Source organism: Dromiciops gliroides, chromosome 1 (genome assembly GCF_019393635.1).
Source record: "Dromiciops gliroides isolate mDroGli1 chromosome 1, mDroGli1.pri, whole genome shotgun sequence".
NCBI lineage: Eukaryota > Metazoa > Chordata > Mammalia > Microbiotheria > Microbiotheriidae > Dromiciops > Dromiciops gliroides.
Window position 1 is genome coordinate 419881828 of NC_057861.1, and position 15662 is coordinate 419897489.

The 15662-nt window shown below is 38.7% G+C and overlaps 1 protein-coding gene across 2 annotated transcripts in view; it reads left to right on the forward strand.

Moving 5' to 3' along the window:
• Positions 1-15662, forward strand: part of PRLR (prolactin receptor) — a 142536-nt gene that overhangs the window by 110260 nt on the left and 16614 nt on the right. For both annotated transcript variants that reach the window (XM_043967610.1, XM_043967583.1), the window contains 2 exons: positions 9489-9621; positions 13263-13432. In XM_043967610.1, the coding sequence (XP_043823545.1) occupies positions 9489-9621; positions 13263-13432 (303 nt within the window). The remainder of the gene's footprint in view (positions 1-9488; positions 9622-13262; positions 13433-15662) is intronic.

Below are 15662 nucleotides of genomic sequence, written 5' to 3' on the forward strand. Positions count from 1 at the left end.
ATTCACAGGATTATTGATTGCTATAGAAATACAAGCTTGCTCTGAGCTCACTCTCTGTTCTAACCAGGCATAGACAGAATGGAATCTGCACCTGAATCAGATGGTGAGAGGGAGAAAGTCTATTAGTTTCAACTTCTTTCAACATTTAGAAGAAACTTTGGGTGACTTTGAATTTTACAATTTCCGTTTTCTTGTGGAGGTGTTAATGAGCAATGAAATGCTTTTTTTTAAAAAGCTGGCAAAAGAGAGAAGAAAGAAGAACCTGAATGATTCATAAAGTAGATGTGTGTATTGGGGGAGATTCCTCCCCCCTGCCTGCCTTAATTGATGTAATCACAGAAAGTAAGAAGAAGATAACATAGGTATTAATGTGCTAACAATGTACCATTTTCTATTATCACATTATCACATTACAAAGTCTGAAGGAGTTCTCTCTGACTGACAGAAAGCCATTGGATGAAAAAAAAATATCCGCCATGACCCCAGAGATCTTTAGAAGCTAAGCCTACCAAGCTCTGGACACTAATACTTAATAAAACATACAGATTCAGAAAGGCAGCCTGTAAGGCAGAAAGCAGCCACAGGGAGAAAAAAATATATTCAACTGTGGATTGAAATAGCCCTGGTCATTGGTGGACTGCCCTTCAGGAGAGGAGTCCCAGGATACAAGAGTTGGGTGACCCATCCAGAGGAGAGGCTGTACCCAGCAGAGAGTGACGTGAGGACTCCACAAGAAGAGGAAAGGTCACTGGCGTCCTGCAGTACCAGATACCTCAGCTGTTATGGCCACATGTCCCCTAAGCACATGTGCCTCAGTACTATTGTACCCCTCCCATGACCTGTCTTCTGCATTTGGTTCTATTAACCAGACCCTTCTCCTAGACCCTCTCCTTGATCCTCAGCTTCAGAGATACTATCTATTCCTGGTTTTCTTATCCCCTATCTAACTTCTCTTTCTCTGGCTCCTTCTAAGTTCTTATACTCATCCATTTCCTTTCTCTTCATAGTGTTCTTCCCCAATGCTACATGCCATTTGTCTTTTTTTTCTCCTCTTCTCTCTTCTTTGTGTGCACTCATTTACTTGTTAATCTCATTGCCAAGTATGGTTTCAACAAGATGACAGTAACATTTATATCTCTAACCCTGAAATCTCTTGAATTTCAGACCCACATCTCTAACTGACATCTTTACATAGCTGCGCTAACAGCACTTCAGTAATGTATTCTAAACCAAGCTTATCATTTTTCCTCAAAAACCAACTTCTCCTTCTCACTTTAAATCTCTCTGCGGCACCACCATTTACCTAACTTCCCATGTAAGGAACCTTCATGTTAGCTCTGATTCTTGCCCTTTCTTCACTTCTCATGCATAAACACAATCCCATAGATGATACCATGCATGTCATTTGTATACATCTTCATCTCTATTCCCACAGGTATGATGGGAATTTAGAGGTTTGGGTCATAAATATTAAGATGTTAGTAGTTTCATATTACTAGTGATACAATAATAATAGCTGCATTAGTAGAAATATAAGCCATACTTTCCCTTCCAAGTCTGATTTATATAAAACCTAAGCACAACCCATAATTACATTCTTATCCAATTCAATTCACAAAAATTTATTAAGTATCTATTATATAAAGGCCTAGCTACTTTGAGGCATCATCATGGTGTGGAAAGGACCCTGGAATTTTGAAGGGTGTGGTAGCAGAGAACAAAATATGGCAGATCCAATAGGATGGCAAGATTTTAAGGAAAGGTTGTATTTAGAGTATTGTGTTAAGTTCTGAGTGCCACATTTTAGGAAGTGTAGTAATGATGAGCTGGAATGTATCCAAAAGATGTCAACCAGGATGGTAAAGGACCTCAAGATTATGCCAAATGAGGATCAAAGGCAGGAACTAAATATATTTTGTTATAAATACTAGCTACATTTCTATATCAAATCTTTTAAAGACAAATGTTCCTCCAGGGTATTTTTAACAATGGACATGACACCTACCTAAACTCCACTGTATAAAGAGTTATTGTTGGGGGCAGCTAGATGGCACAGTGGATAGAGCACCGGCCCTGGCTTCAGGAGTACCTGAGTTCAAATCTGGCCTCAGACACTTAGCTGTGTGACCCTGGGCAAGTCACTTAACCCCAATTGCCTTACTTAAAAAAAAAAGAGTTATTGTTCGAGAATGAGGGAAAGATATTTGATGAGAACTAGCAGACATATGGATTTTTCAGGGACATTTCTAGCTCAGCATAAACAGAAATCCATCAACATTTCTTCTCTAGCTAAGGAATATAATTCTTAAGAGTAACCTTAAAGATATAAGATTCTCAAGTATTCCCCAAATAGGAAAAATTTGAATTAACTCCCTTCGGCCTAGTGAGTGTTCCTTGACACAGTCAGGTGGGCTTCCCTTGGAGAAGATGAATGAGAGAGACAGAAAAAGACTTCTGTGTCTGGGTTCTCCTCTGCCCTTCATAGGAGATCTGCTGCCAACTATGGGCCAAGAGCAAAACTGCAAGGTCATGGAAATCGAGAATGAGAGACTCCCCAGAAGACCTCTCATAATTAATTTGCACCCTGTCTCTTCAACTACCTCTAATTCTTTTCAGTCTAATCAAGTAATGGTTGGATTCAAAGTTGTTACTTCTTTCCAGAATCTATATTTTCTCCTCTGCTGCGTAGAGGATTGGAGGTGCTAAGACTTTCTCTTCAAGGAACAAGATCATATTTTTTTATTTTTTTTAAAAGCATAATTTTTTTTCAAAAAGCAGAAATTTTTTTTCAAAAGACAGTACTATTGTTTTCAAAAGGCAGAATTTTTTAAGATCATATTTTTTATAAGAGAAAGAGGTGTTCTTGTAACAACAAAAAGCTTTCTCTTTAACCTTTCATATAGCTTATTGGGTTCCACTTTCCTAAGACCTGTTGTTCAGGCTAAAGATGAGTTGTAGACAGGGTTAAGTATTGTTCCCCAGCCCCATTCCAAACAGAAGGTGTCAACTGAGAGTTCTGGCAAGTCTGGCCCATCTCAGAATGAGAGTCACATGACTTCAGGGTTTGAAAGATCCTCTGAGCGCATATCTAGTCCAGTGTGTATCTTTCTTACTGAGAACCCTCCCAGCTCCAGAGTCAGTGCTCTTAAGGAAGTAGCAGCCTAATAAAAGACAAATATAGAGAATATGACAAGGAAGAGCATGGTAAAAGAAGCTAAGGAACTTCCAAGCAAAGCATTATAATAATTGGAGGAGGAATGATTCCTCACACTCCTTCACCCCACCATATTCCCAGTCTCCAAACCTTATTTATTGTTTCTGAGTCTTGCACCCATGTCCTCTCAAATCACACAACTACAATACCCTAGCTATTCTAATTCAAGTCCTTATACTGTCTCTCTTGGACTACTGCAAGAACCTGTTCATGCCTCTAGTCCTCTCCATTCCAATTCATTCTCCATACAGTTGCCAAAGTAACAAAGTGCATTTAAACACAAATTGGACCATCTTGTTCTCCTATTTAGTAAATCCAGTGGTTCCCTATTACCTCCAGGATCCATCCATTTAACCAATTTATTAAGCACCTGGATATACAAGTACAAAGAATGAAATAATCCTTAACTCTCCAGAAACTTAGGGAAAAAATATAAATGCCTCTGGCTTTTAAAGTCCCTCACAACCTGTCCCCAACCTACTTTTTCAAGCTTTAATATGCATTACTTTGTCTTTCTATACTATACAGTGCAACCAAATTGACCACCTTGCTGTCCTTATACATAGTGTGGCCTTACCACATCTTTTTACCTTTTAAAATCGTCAGATTCCTACAAGGTTTATTCTAAGGACTATCATTTACAAGAAGTCTTTCCTGAATCCTGACATATCCACCCCACCCCCAGCTGTTAGTGTTCTCAAAAAATCATCTCCTGTCTATTTTGGGGTAGGAAAGGGAAGAGGCCTTTGATCAGTTGGTTTTTACCCCAGTTCAGTTGATATTAAGGACTAAGTACTAATGTGTTAACAAGGTATTAATGCCCTACTCTCTCTTTACTAAGTATGAATTTTTTTCCCTGGTTGAATAAAAAGGTACAAGGCCTCTGGTGACTTAGTCTTGTGAAAATTGTCTCTCCTTCCCCCAGGCCTTTAGATAGCTTGCACTTGGAGTCAGTTCAAGAATTCAACATAGGGGCAGCTAGGTGGCACAGTGAATAAAGCACCCGCCCTGGATTCAGGAGGACCAGAGTTCAAATTTGACCTCAGACACTTGACACTTACTAGCTGTGTGACCTTGGGCAAGTCACTTAACCCTTGCCCTGCACCAAAAAAAAAAAAGAATTCAAGATAGTCCTGGCTGGAAGCAGCATTGTGGAGGAGTCACTCACACACACACACACACACACACACACACACACACACACACACACACACACACACACACAAGCTTGTTTTGGATGTTCCTGTTGCTAGTGCTATAATATAAGCAGATACCTTCTTTAAGTACCCTCTGAATTACTCCCTATATCTAAGTCCCCTTAGAGACTTGCTCCCATTACAAAAGCCACTGATTTTCCTTCCCTCACTCACATCTTCAAGACTGGAAAAGATATTTAAGGGTATGCAATTAAAGGGTTCACCGCCCCCTTCTCTCTCACCCCACAGAGGTTGCATTTTATTGTGTCCTCCACTTATAGATAACTGACCTCAGAGCTGTGCTCGCCATTTGTAGATGAAGCTCCATGGATCTTATGGCCACATGTAATAAAAGTAGGCTGTAGAAGAGGGAAGAGGAGTTTTTAGAATCTACACCTAATGGCTTAGCATGCTGGAGCTCCAAACTCCCGAGTTCAAGAGATCCTCTAGCCCCAAGCTCCCTGATAGCTGGAATACAGCACCACCATGGCAGGCTGATCCATATTCATTTGCCATTTTAAGTTGCCCTACTTTCTTATATCTCCTTTAAAGTCATTTGAGGTCTTATCTTTTGTATAGCAGAAACTTATTTACTTCTAGGAAAAAAAAGTTTTTTTCCCAAATAGTTTGGTGATTTACTTATATGGTAATTTTATATAATTATTTTTCAGGGTCTGAATATACAAATATTTTTTTTCCTTTCTAAGAGATATAATTTTAAGAGATACAGCCTATGTTCACAGAATCACAGTCTCAGATTTGGAAGGAACTTGAAAGCCATCTCATTCAACCCATATCTGAAAAGAATTCTACTTGCAACATACCCAATGAGTGCTTGCCTAGGTTTTGCTTGAAGACTTCCACTAATGAGCAATCCACCATCTTCTGAGGCAGCAAAGGCCACCCTGGGACAGTTTGTGTGAAGCTTTTTTTTTACACCAAGCCTAAACTTACATCTTTGCAATCTTTGCAATCTTTGCAATTCCTAGTTCTTCCCTCTGAGATCAAGTAAATCAACTCTCCTCTCTCTTCCCTATGACAACTCTTCAAATAGTTGGAGGCAGCTACTTCCCTAAGTCTTCTCTTCTCCAAGTTTTAATATCCCCTATTCTTTCTACCAAAACTCATGTGGCATGATCTCAAAGCCATTCACTATTCTAGCTGCCCTCCTCAGGGTACACTGATAGCTTAGCGCTGCCCTCTTCACCCCAAACTGTGGTACCTGGAAGTGAACACAATAGCAGAGATGTGGCCCTACAGGGACTGTATTTATAGACTCAGCCTCAAAACTAGAAAGAACTCAAGGTTATCTAATCCAACTAATGTCTGAAAAAGAATTGTGTGATACACCCAACAAGTGGCTGTATAGCTCATTTGAATACCCCAAGTAATAGGGAACCAGCTGTACTGGCTCTCCAGGCTTCTTCACCTCCTTGCCAGCATCTTCCTCCTCTCCACCCAACCCCAGCTTTATTTTATATTTTGTCTTTCCCCATTACAGTGTAAGCTACTTGAGTGAGTTGACTTGTTTCCTTATATTTGTACTACCAGTACTTAGCACGGTGCCCAGTACATAATAAATGGTTTCTCTATCTGCTCTATCCTTCTTCAAAGGCACTATATCTCTCTAATACAATCCTAAAACCAAATTAACATCTCTTGGCTGCTGTGTAAGAATGTTGATTCCTTGTTAATAATCTACAATCTATGAAAACTACTAAAATGAATCTAGCCATGATGGTGGTGGCCACGATGCTAGTAACAGCTCATGTGAATCTAGCACTAGGTAGCTTCAAAAGCACTTTTGCTTCCAATAATCCTGACCTGGGTAATGCTGTGTATTTTACAGATGGGGAAACTGAAGCTCAGAGATGTGATGTGACTTGCTCACAACCCCGAGCTAATAAAGAGAAGACCTAGCACTTTAAAATCTAATCCACTAATTTGAGGATTTTCAAAATATCCACAGGGAATTTATATTCTACTGGAGAAGAAGTCCTGAAATAGCAAGTGTTAGACCCTATAACTAGTACTGAAATAGCATTTTAAATGTTAATGGTTTAGAGTATTTGCAAAGTTCTTCACATATATTATCTTGTTTAAATCCTCCTAACAACCCCATGAAGTATGTGCTAATATTATCCTCATTTTACAGATGGAGAGAACTGATAACTGAGGCTAAGAGATTAGGCAACTTGCCCAGGGTCATACATCTAGTAAGCAATGTCTGAAAGAGAATTCAAGCTCAAGTCTTCTATCTCTAAGCCCAAAATTCTAACCAGTACATACCTAGAATACATACTAGGGTGATCTAGATGAAAAAATAACCCTTTCTATTATAACTCACTACCTCCCAATGGAGGTACTTGGAACACGATAATAATTTGTGAAACACACTTATATGATACATATTAGATTGTGAAGTACTCAAGGATAAAATCACAGTTGGATTTTCTGAGCCAGGGTATAAATATGGTGAGTATGGGAGAAAACAGAAAGGGGAGAGCTGAGATGAGAACCAAGAATGTATTACAGTCCCTGATTCCCTGATCTAAGCTTCAGATGGGACACTTCCTGGTAAAAGTTCGATTCTGTCAAGTTACTTGAATATGTGTCATTGAACTGAAGTAACCCAACCAATAACTTACCAGCCACCTGGACTACTCTGCATGAAGAGAGGATGGAGTCAATCCTCAGACATACCAACTCTTGGGATTTGACCAAGGAATTCAGGAATCACGAAGTCCCAAAGATCTTCACCATCTAAGAGGGTTTCCATACTTTATTTCAAAAGAGTTTAATTTTTTTAGTTTGCAGAGACTTCTTTGGAATGATTTGGAATGCCATTTATCATTACAGAATTTTCTGATTTCCCAAAATTATTAGCTCCATTATGTTCAACTTCATCATCCATGACAAATAAGGGGATATTGGATTTCAAACACTTGTTATGTTCAAGGAAGAATGGGAATCATAAGGAAAATAATTCAATACCTCAGTGGATTTGTGTTCTCAGTGATGAAGGCTTTGGCAGAGGGAAGTTTGGGTATTTTGTGCCTCAAGAATGTCAGAGGTCCCAAACCACTTTTTCTTTACTTAATTGTATATTCAACTCAGATGGGGGATGGAACAGAAAGGAGTATGTATCATCAGCAAAACAAGGGAATCAGAAAAGACAGGAGAAAAAGGGACAAGAAACTGAAGAAAGTGACCAGGAAGAAGAACCAGATGGGAAGGAGAACAAAGGGGACAAAATAGTAGGAAGGGAAAGGAGTAAAAGAGGGAAGGAAAAGTCAAGAGAAAGAAGAAAGTTTCAGAGAAGCAGTTCGAAGAGGAGGAGTCAGAGATGAAGAAGTAAGAGATCAGAACTATTTGGAAGGAGGTCAGTAAGTGCTGGAGGAGGGGTGTGGTAGCTGGGCAGACTAATGTTGAAGAAAGGAAAGTTGGAATTAATTAGCCAAACATAGTAGGGTGCTTAATATCCAAGGAATTTTTATTTTAATCACACTTGTGCGACTGGGGATTTTAGGGTTTATGTGCTCTATATAACCAAATATTAGAACTGCAAGTGACTTATGCTATCCTCATTTATAGAAAATGATACTGGAATCCAGAGATGTGAAGTAGATCACCCACAGGCACAATGGGAATGGTGGTGGCCTTCCAACTGGCATCCCAATTCTTTAAAGGCTAATTCAGTGCTCTTCTTTCTACTTCCTCCATGTTGCCTCTCAAGAACCTGACTCCTTATGAGCATTCTCCCTTTCAACAAATAACCATGTCTTCATTTTTATCACCATTTATTCATTTTTCAGTGTTTTACATTTAATTACTGAGCCTCACAGGATTTCTGTAGGCCATCACTATCACCCCAGTTTGAGAAGTGCCATGCCTTAGCTAGAATTCTACCTGTGGGATTCCTGTCCAACTAACTGAAAGCCTGTCTGCTCTGGAGTTAGAGATCATCACTGCAGATGAGTCCTTGAACTCTGGCCTCCAAAGTCTCTCCATTAACTCCATAGTCCCCTTGATCTACAACACTGAGGTAGTGTCACCCATAGAACTGTGTCTATTTGGTAGAATACAAATCACCCATACTTATATAACACACATTAGATTGTGAGCTCCTTGAGAGTAAGACTGTTTACCTCTTTTCTTTTTTGTTTTGTTTTTTAACACATTCCTAGCAGCGTAACACAGTACTGGAACCAGAGTTAGGTGCTTAATAAAGGCTTGTCAACTTGATTTACCTTAAGGTTTAAAGCACCTCTTTCACAACTGCCCTGTCGAGTTGATGATGTGAATGTTATTATTTTACATGTGAGCAATCTAAGGCTCTAAGACAGAGGTTCTTAACTTTTTGTGTGTTGTGGACCCCTTTGGCACTCTGAAAAAGTCTATAAGCCCCCCATCAAAATAATGTTTTTAAATGCATAAAGTACATAAATTGTAAAGAAAACCAATTATGTTGCAACATTGTTATCAGAGTATTTTTTTTTAATTTTGTGATATACAGTTATCCATTCCACATCTCAACTTTCCCTATGGTGGTTTCAATATATCATTAGTCGACATAAAAAATTAAATGGGAATTTTTGAGTTTTATAGAAGCTACAGATGACACATGAAGACCAGCAGATTATGCAGAAAAAGTATTTTTAATTAACATTGATCTACATATAGCCTATGACCAAATATTCAATCCAAATTTTGTAATATGGTACTATAAACACCACATAAAAGAAAAAGAAAAAATCAGACTTCTCTGGTGTGAAGGGAGGATCAAAACTTTTACATGGATTTTCTAGATCATGTGGAAAAGATAACTGTAGTTCATGGACTCCACAAAATCTCCCCACAGACCCTTTGGGGAGTCTGCTCTGAGAGGTTAAGTTCACAGTTACATAGCTAGCAAATACCACAGCCAGGTATTCAAACCCAGATCTCCTGATTCCAAATGCAGTGAGTGCTCTTTCCATGTTCTTACATAGGCCATTAAGAGCTACTAGAGATAGAAGTGGTCTGAAGAGTTGCATAGGGCATAATAATGACCCCAGTTGGTCTCTGACTTTCTCTAGGACAATCAGCCCCCGGAAAGGCTGAGATCGAAAAATGTCGTTCTCCTGAAAAGGAAACATTCACTTGCTGGTGGAAACCAGGATCAGATGGAGGAATACCTACCAACTACACTTTATTTTACAGAAAAGAAGGGTAAAAAAGTTCCATTTTCTCCTCATTTATTCTAATTAGACTTTATCATCCTCAATTCAAATATGGTCTGGTGGTGGTGGGATTGCGAGAGCCAGCCTTCCTACTATTTCCTGGATTCACAGGTGTCCTACATCCACATGTTCCTGCCCAAGTTCTTGTGACTTAGATGTATATTAAGGAAGACTATTATTAGTAATAATGCTTCAAGTATGATTCTCCCAGATACCACCATTGCAGTACCTCTCTGGACTTCTTTGAGGTGTCCATGCCATCTACCAATACAGAACTTTCTCATTTCCAAAAATTATTAGTTTCACATTGCTAAGGTATATGGAACTCAATTGCATTATCTATGATAATAAGGGGAGTTTGGATTTTCAAAGTGGTTTTATATTCAGGAACAGAAAGGAGGCTATGGAGAAGATAATTTGATATTTTGATGGATTTGTAATCTGGGGGATGCTTAATTTTTTAAAAATAGAACAAAAAAAAAGTTCCAATTTCAACCCATCCACATCTTCTTATCCTGTGGAACTTTTGTCCACATTCTCACTCTACAGGCAGTGAGTCCATTTTACCATATGGGGGACCTTCCTCTATCTCTCCTAATATGATAGAGGTACCCATGGAATTCGAGTGCTATCTACCATTTGTCCCTCTTCCAGCTCACTCCATGATCTGCCTACCTCATAAGATCTTTGTTTTCTGAAAGGAAATACTTTATAAAGGAGGATATAAGGGTCTTTTTGCAAGTAAATAAGAAATTCATATAATGGAAAGAATTTGGTAGAGAAGGTAGATTCAGGGATAACCAACAAATACATTTTTTAAGGATCTAAACATTCCCATGGAGAAAGCACAGCCTACCTGAGAGCCAAACATTCTACTGAGCCTTAAGTCCAGTTTTCCCATTTCAATAATCTATTCAGCTAATTGTGTTTAGCTGAAAAAAATCTGTCACCTATATCATAGGTACCTAAGTTTAAGTATGAACAGCCAGGGGCAGCTAGGTGGCACAGTGGATAGAGCACCGGCCCTGGAGTCAGGAGTACCTGAGTTCAAATCCGGCCTCAGACACTTAACACTTACTAGCTGTGTGACCCTGGGCAAGTCACTTAACCCCAATTGCCTCACTAAAAAAAAAAAAAAAAAAAAAAAAAAAAGAAGTATGAACAGCCAAATGAGGAACTTGAGTTTATGAACAAGGTTCTGAGGTCACCTCACCATGATGGTGACTAATACAACCTTAAGTATACTGAGGTGAGAAAAGGTTGGAGAAAAAACGTTTGAAATTTTGTTATTTTAAAATCTAGGAGACCCTATTATATGTCTATAACACATTCTCCAAACTTATTGCCATCCTGGTTTCTTACCTTCTTCTGGATTCTTTAGCTTGCTTAAGTCCTTCCTAAAATGCAGTGATCAATATTTAACACAGAGCCACAAATGTGGCTTGTCTAAGGCAGAATGAAGAAAAACTAGTAGCTCCTTTGTTCTAATCATTATGTCTCCCTTAATGCAGCCTTGGATGGCATTAGCTTTTTTGATCACCACTTCACACAACTGCCTATCCTAAGCTTGCAGTCCACTGAAACCCCCAGATTTTTTTTTTAGCAATCCATTGTCTAGTCCAAAGCTTCTTAAACTGTGAGTCACAACCCCATATGGAGTCACATAACTGAATGTGAGGTCACAAAAAATTTGGCAACAACAAAAGGTAATGTATACCTATTTAATATATCTATACACTTGGGATCATGTAAAAATTTTTCAAACAAAAAGGGGTCATGAGTGAAAAAAGTTTAAGAAGGCCTGATCTAGCCAGGCCTGCCCAATATTTTTTTTTCTTTTTTTTAGTGAGGCAGTTGGGGTTAAGTGACTTGCCCAGGGTCATACAGCTAGTAAGTGTTAAGTCTCTGAGGCCGGATTTGAACTCAGGTACTCCTGACTGCAGGGCCGGTGCTCTATCCACTGCGCCACCTAGCTGCCCCAGACCTGCCCAATCTTGTACTTGTGAAGTTCACTTTTTAATACAAGTTTAAGACTTTGCATTTATGTTAATTAAATTTCATTTTATTTTGATCATCTCATTATTCTAACCCATCACTCTCTTTTTGGATCCAAATAGTAGCTATCTCTCCAAACTTTGTGTCATCTGTAAACTTGACTTCTATACATTAATCCATAAGCTATATGCCTTCGATGCCTTAATCCAAATCACTGGGGAAAAACATGTTGATCAGCACCAGTTCAGTACTGATCCCTTGGGCACTGAACTAAAGACCTCCCTCCAAATTAATTTCAGTCTATTAATGAGCACTCTTTAAGCCTAGTCATCCAGCCGGTTTAAAATTCAGCTATCTATATTATCATGTAGTATATATCTCTCTATATTATTCACTACCTCAGATTAAGAAACTGCATCAAATGTCTTTCTACATTCTTAAGTATCCAATGTCTATAGCATCCCCTAATCTGCAGTTTAATTATCTTATCAAAAAAAGTAAATAAGATTAGTCTGGCATGACCTACTCTTGCTGGAGCAGATAAAATGAGATAATAGTTTTGAAAGCCTTAAAGCACTATATAAATACTAGCTATTATTATTACTACTACTATTATTATGAAGCTATACTGGCTTTTGGTGCTCATTGCCTAAATGCTTACAAACCATCCTCTTAATAATATGTTCCAGAATTTTGCCAGGAATAAAAATCAGATTTGCCTATTAACTGCAGGGTATAACTTCTTACCATTTTTTGATAAGTGAAACAATATCTGCCCTTCCCCAGTCCTGTGGCACTTCTCTCATTCCCTAGGATCTTCCAGAGATCACCAATACTCACTCAACAATCACACCTGTGCAATTCTTTTTATACCTTATGAAACGGTTTGTCTAGGCATGACAATTTGAACTCAATGCCTAACCATCTCTTCTCTTATTTTGGGTTTCTACTCCCTGCTAACCATTATTGTTCTCTCTTTTCCAATCTAACCTTCATCTACCTTAGAAGTACAAAAAAAGAGAGAAAATATGAGTCACAATTCACATTTCTCACTATAATTCCTTATTGTCATCCCATCTACCCCAAGAAGAAATTCTTTCCCTTTTTTGGTCCTTCTCTTGCCACCAATATGACTTTAACGAAATAATAACCAGTTTTTATTCTCTTTAATATTTATCATCAGCTTCTCCTCATTCTGGTCTTTATCATTTCTAATACAACTCTTACCATTCTTTTGTACTCATTCCTTTGTTTCCTTCTCTACTTCTCCATCTTCTTCCTTAAATCTGGATTCATCATTGAGTTTCCAATCTTTGAGTTTCGCATCAGTATCTGCAGGCAGATCTCCTTTATCTTTCTCATCACACTCATTTCTACTTGTGTCAACTTGGTCATTTCCATAAGGTGCTCCCCCACCCCACTTCCACTCTTCCAAAATCTCTTCTGTAGAACTTTGCTATTACTTGCAACTCTCATTCTTTATCCCTTCCTCCCCAGTCCAAAAAGCACAGCTTTTACTATGGCTTTTCCTTTAGGACACTTGATTCCCCAAAGACAGTTAACACTTTTCTAATGAAAAAGTTGGAAACAGCATTCCAGGAATATTTTCTTAACGTTTTTTGTTATTCCTTTCAGAGGGTCACTCACCCATGAATGTCCTGACTACACAACTGGAGGTCCTAATTCCTGTTATTTTAACAAGAGGCACACCTCTATATGGATGGTCTACATCATCTGGGTCAATGCCACTAACCAGATGGGAAAGAGTATGTCAGAGCCACATTATGTGGATGTGACTTACATAGGTAAGAGGGGAAATGCTTTTCAAATCACTAACAAACAAAACCTGATTTGAGTTCTCTTGGCTTCTATAAATGTCCCTAAATAGTAAGATCAGAATATATATATATATATATATATATATATATATATATATATATATATATATATATATATATATATGTACATACTTGTCATCTGAACATGATTATCCTATTTTCATTTAGTTATTTTCTTGCTGTGCAAGCGCACACACACACACACACACACACACACACACACACACACAGCCAGAACAGTTTCCAAGGGTATTTTACTTCAAAGTCTATTGCTCCCATAGTTCGTGAATTAGTAGTTACCACTGCTCAAATTAAATATGTGTAGGTAAGTGAGGTCTTAATAAATTTAGGTAACTGGTGGCTGGGAGAAGGAAATGAAGATAAAGATTTTCAGCAATGGATCTCACTAGGTTATTGGAACAGATGGAGACATAATATTTAGCAAGTATGATTTAGCAATGAATGATTCAACTGAATCATAGAGTGGAGAGATGCAACAAGGGTCAGAGTTTTGCCAGACAGTTCTGAAGTTAGACAGAAAAGAAACAAGGAACTCTGGGGACCAACTCAACTGGAAGCTAATCCATAAGCCTCTGTCACTCAGGCTGTGAAAATATCAAACATGACACAAATTTGTTTTGCCTCTGGGAAGAACCAGGGAAGGATAACACACACACACACACACACACACACACACACACACACACACACACAGGAAATTGACTGGCAATGTGGCAGGATTTATCAGCTAGTGGAGCACAATCTGCCAATAATTGGGAAGGAAACTTGAGAGATATCAGGGGAAACTAGCCTGCCATGGGGACAATCTTCATAAAGATACTTTGGGTCCTAGGGAGGAACTGGGTAGACAAAGTTAGCAAGGTTCTGCTAGACTCTGGGGTAGCAGGAAGTAATATTGGTAAGAGTTTGGTTAAAAAAATATATAAGGAATGCCTATCAGGTAAAAGAGTATAGCAGAGCATGTACTGACCATTAATGGTTTGCCTTTTGGGGTACATCTAGTATAGTTTATAACCATTCCTTTCCCTTGGCAGTAAGGAAACAGTAGAGGACAGTTAGTTCTTGTAGTAACTAATATAAAGGCAGCTTGGGTACTGGACTAGTTACCATCCTTATGATACCCTCCCATATGGAATGGGACCTGGGTTTGTGTCATTTTCCAAAGCAAGAATATCTTCAATTGGGAATGAAGATGCCCTAAGAAATTCCCCTAAGGGCTACTCACTATAACTAAGAGCTACAATTAATAGCCAAAGTGTATTTATTCTGTAGCATAGACCTAGAGGTACCTGGAACAGAAGGAAGGCAAAGATAATATGCAGTTGTATTTTAAATGTCAGAGAAAGTCAAGATTTTGATAGCTCATCAGTCAAGTGGCCTCCCTAATAATGTCAAGAGGAGACCAAATAGATACATAGTGATGTTCTTTTAATGGGCTTCTATGGAAGACCAGGTAAGAGAATTGATCTACTTGCATATTACTACTAGATTGAGCCTATGGTATCAGATATTAATGTGAGAGGGGCCAGTGTACCAAAAAGCCAGCAGACCTGCTATGACCTTGAGTTGCTCCTCTACAACCTTGGTTCCAAGGAAGAGTTGAACTCATGATATAGAGCTGCCACCATCTTGGATTTATACAATGACCCTCACTGCTATAGACCATTTCTTGCAAATGGGATGCCTGGCTCCATGTCTGAAGCTCCTTTCTGTATACCAAACAGTATGGTGCTTTTGGAAATATTAATGTGGTTAAATTAAGTGGTTTTCTGATATAAAGAGCATCAGATAGGGATCTCATTTATGACAAAATTCTGGAGGTGTCACCAGAAGAAATGAGTAGTTTGCTTACTCCCTATAGCAGCGTGCCTCCCATAAACTAGCAATAAAGTAAAGAGGGGAAATCAAGAAATTAATTCGTTCCTGCATTGTTGCCAATGATCTACAGCAGGATTGGCCCCAAAATTTACCCATGGTTGAATTTGCCCATGTAAAGACAACTGAGCAAAGGTTCAGTGTTTGAATTTTCCCCTTTCCAGGTCACATCAGGGTATGCTCCCACATTAATCAATCAGCAAACATTTATTAAGAGGTAACAGAGTGTAGACCATATGGATCTGGTCTGGCAGGCAGGAAGAGCTTAGTGGGTTCAAGTCCTTCCTCCAACACTTCTTGG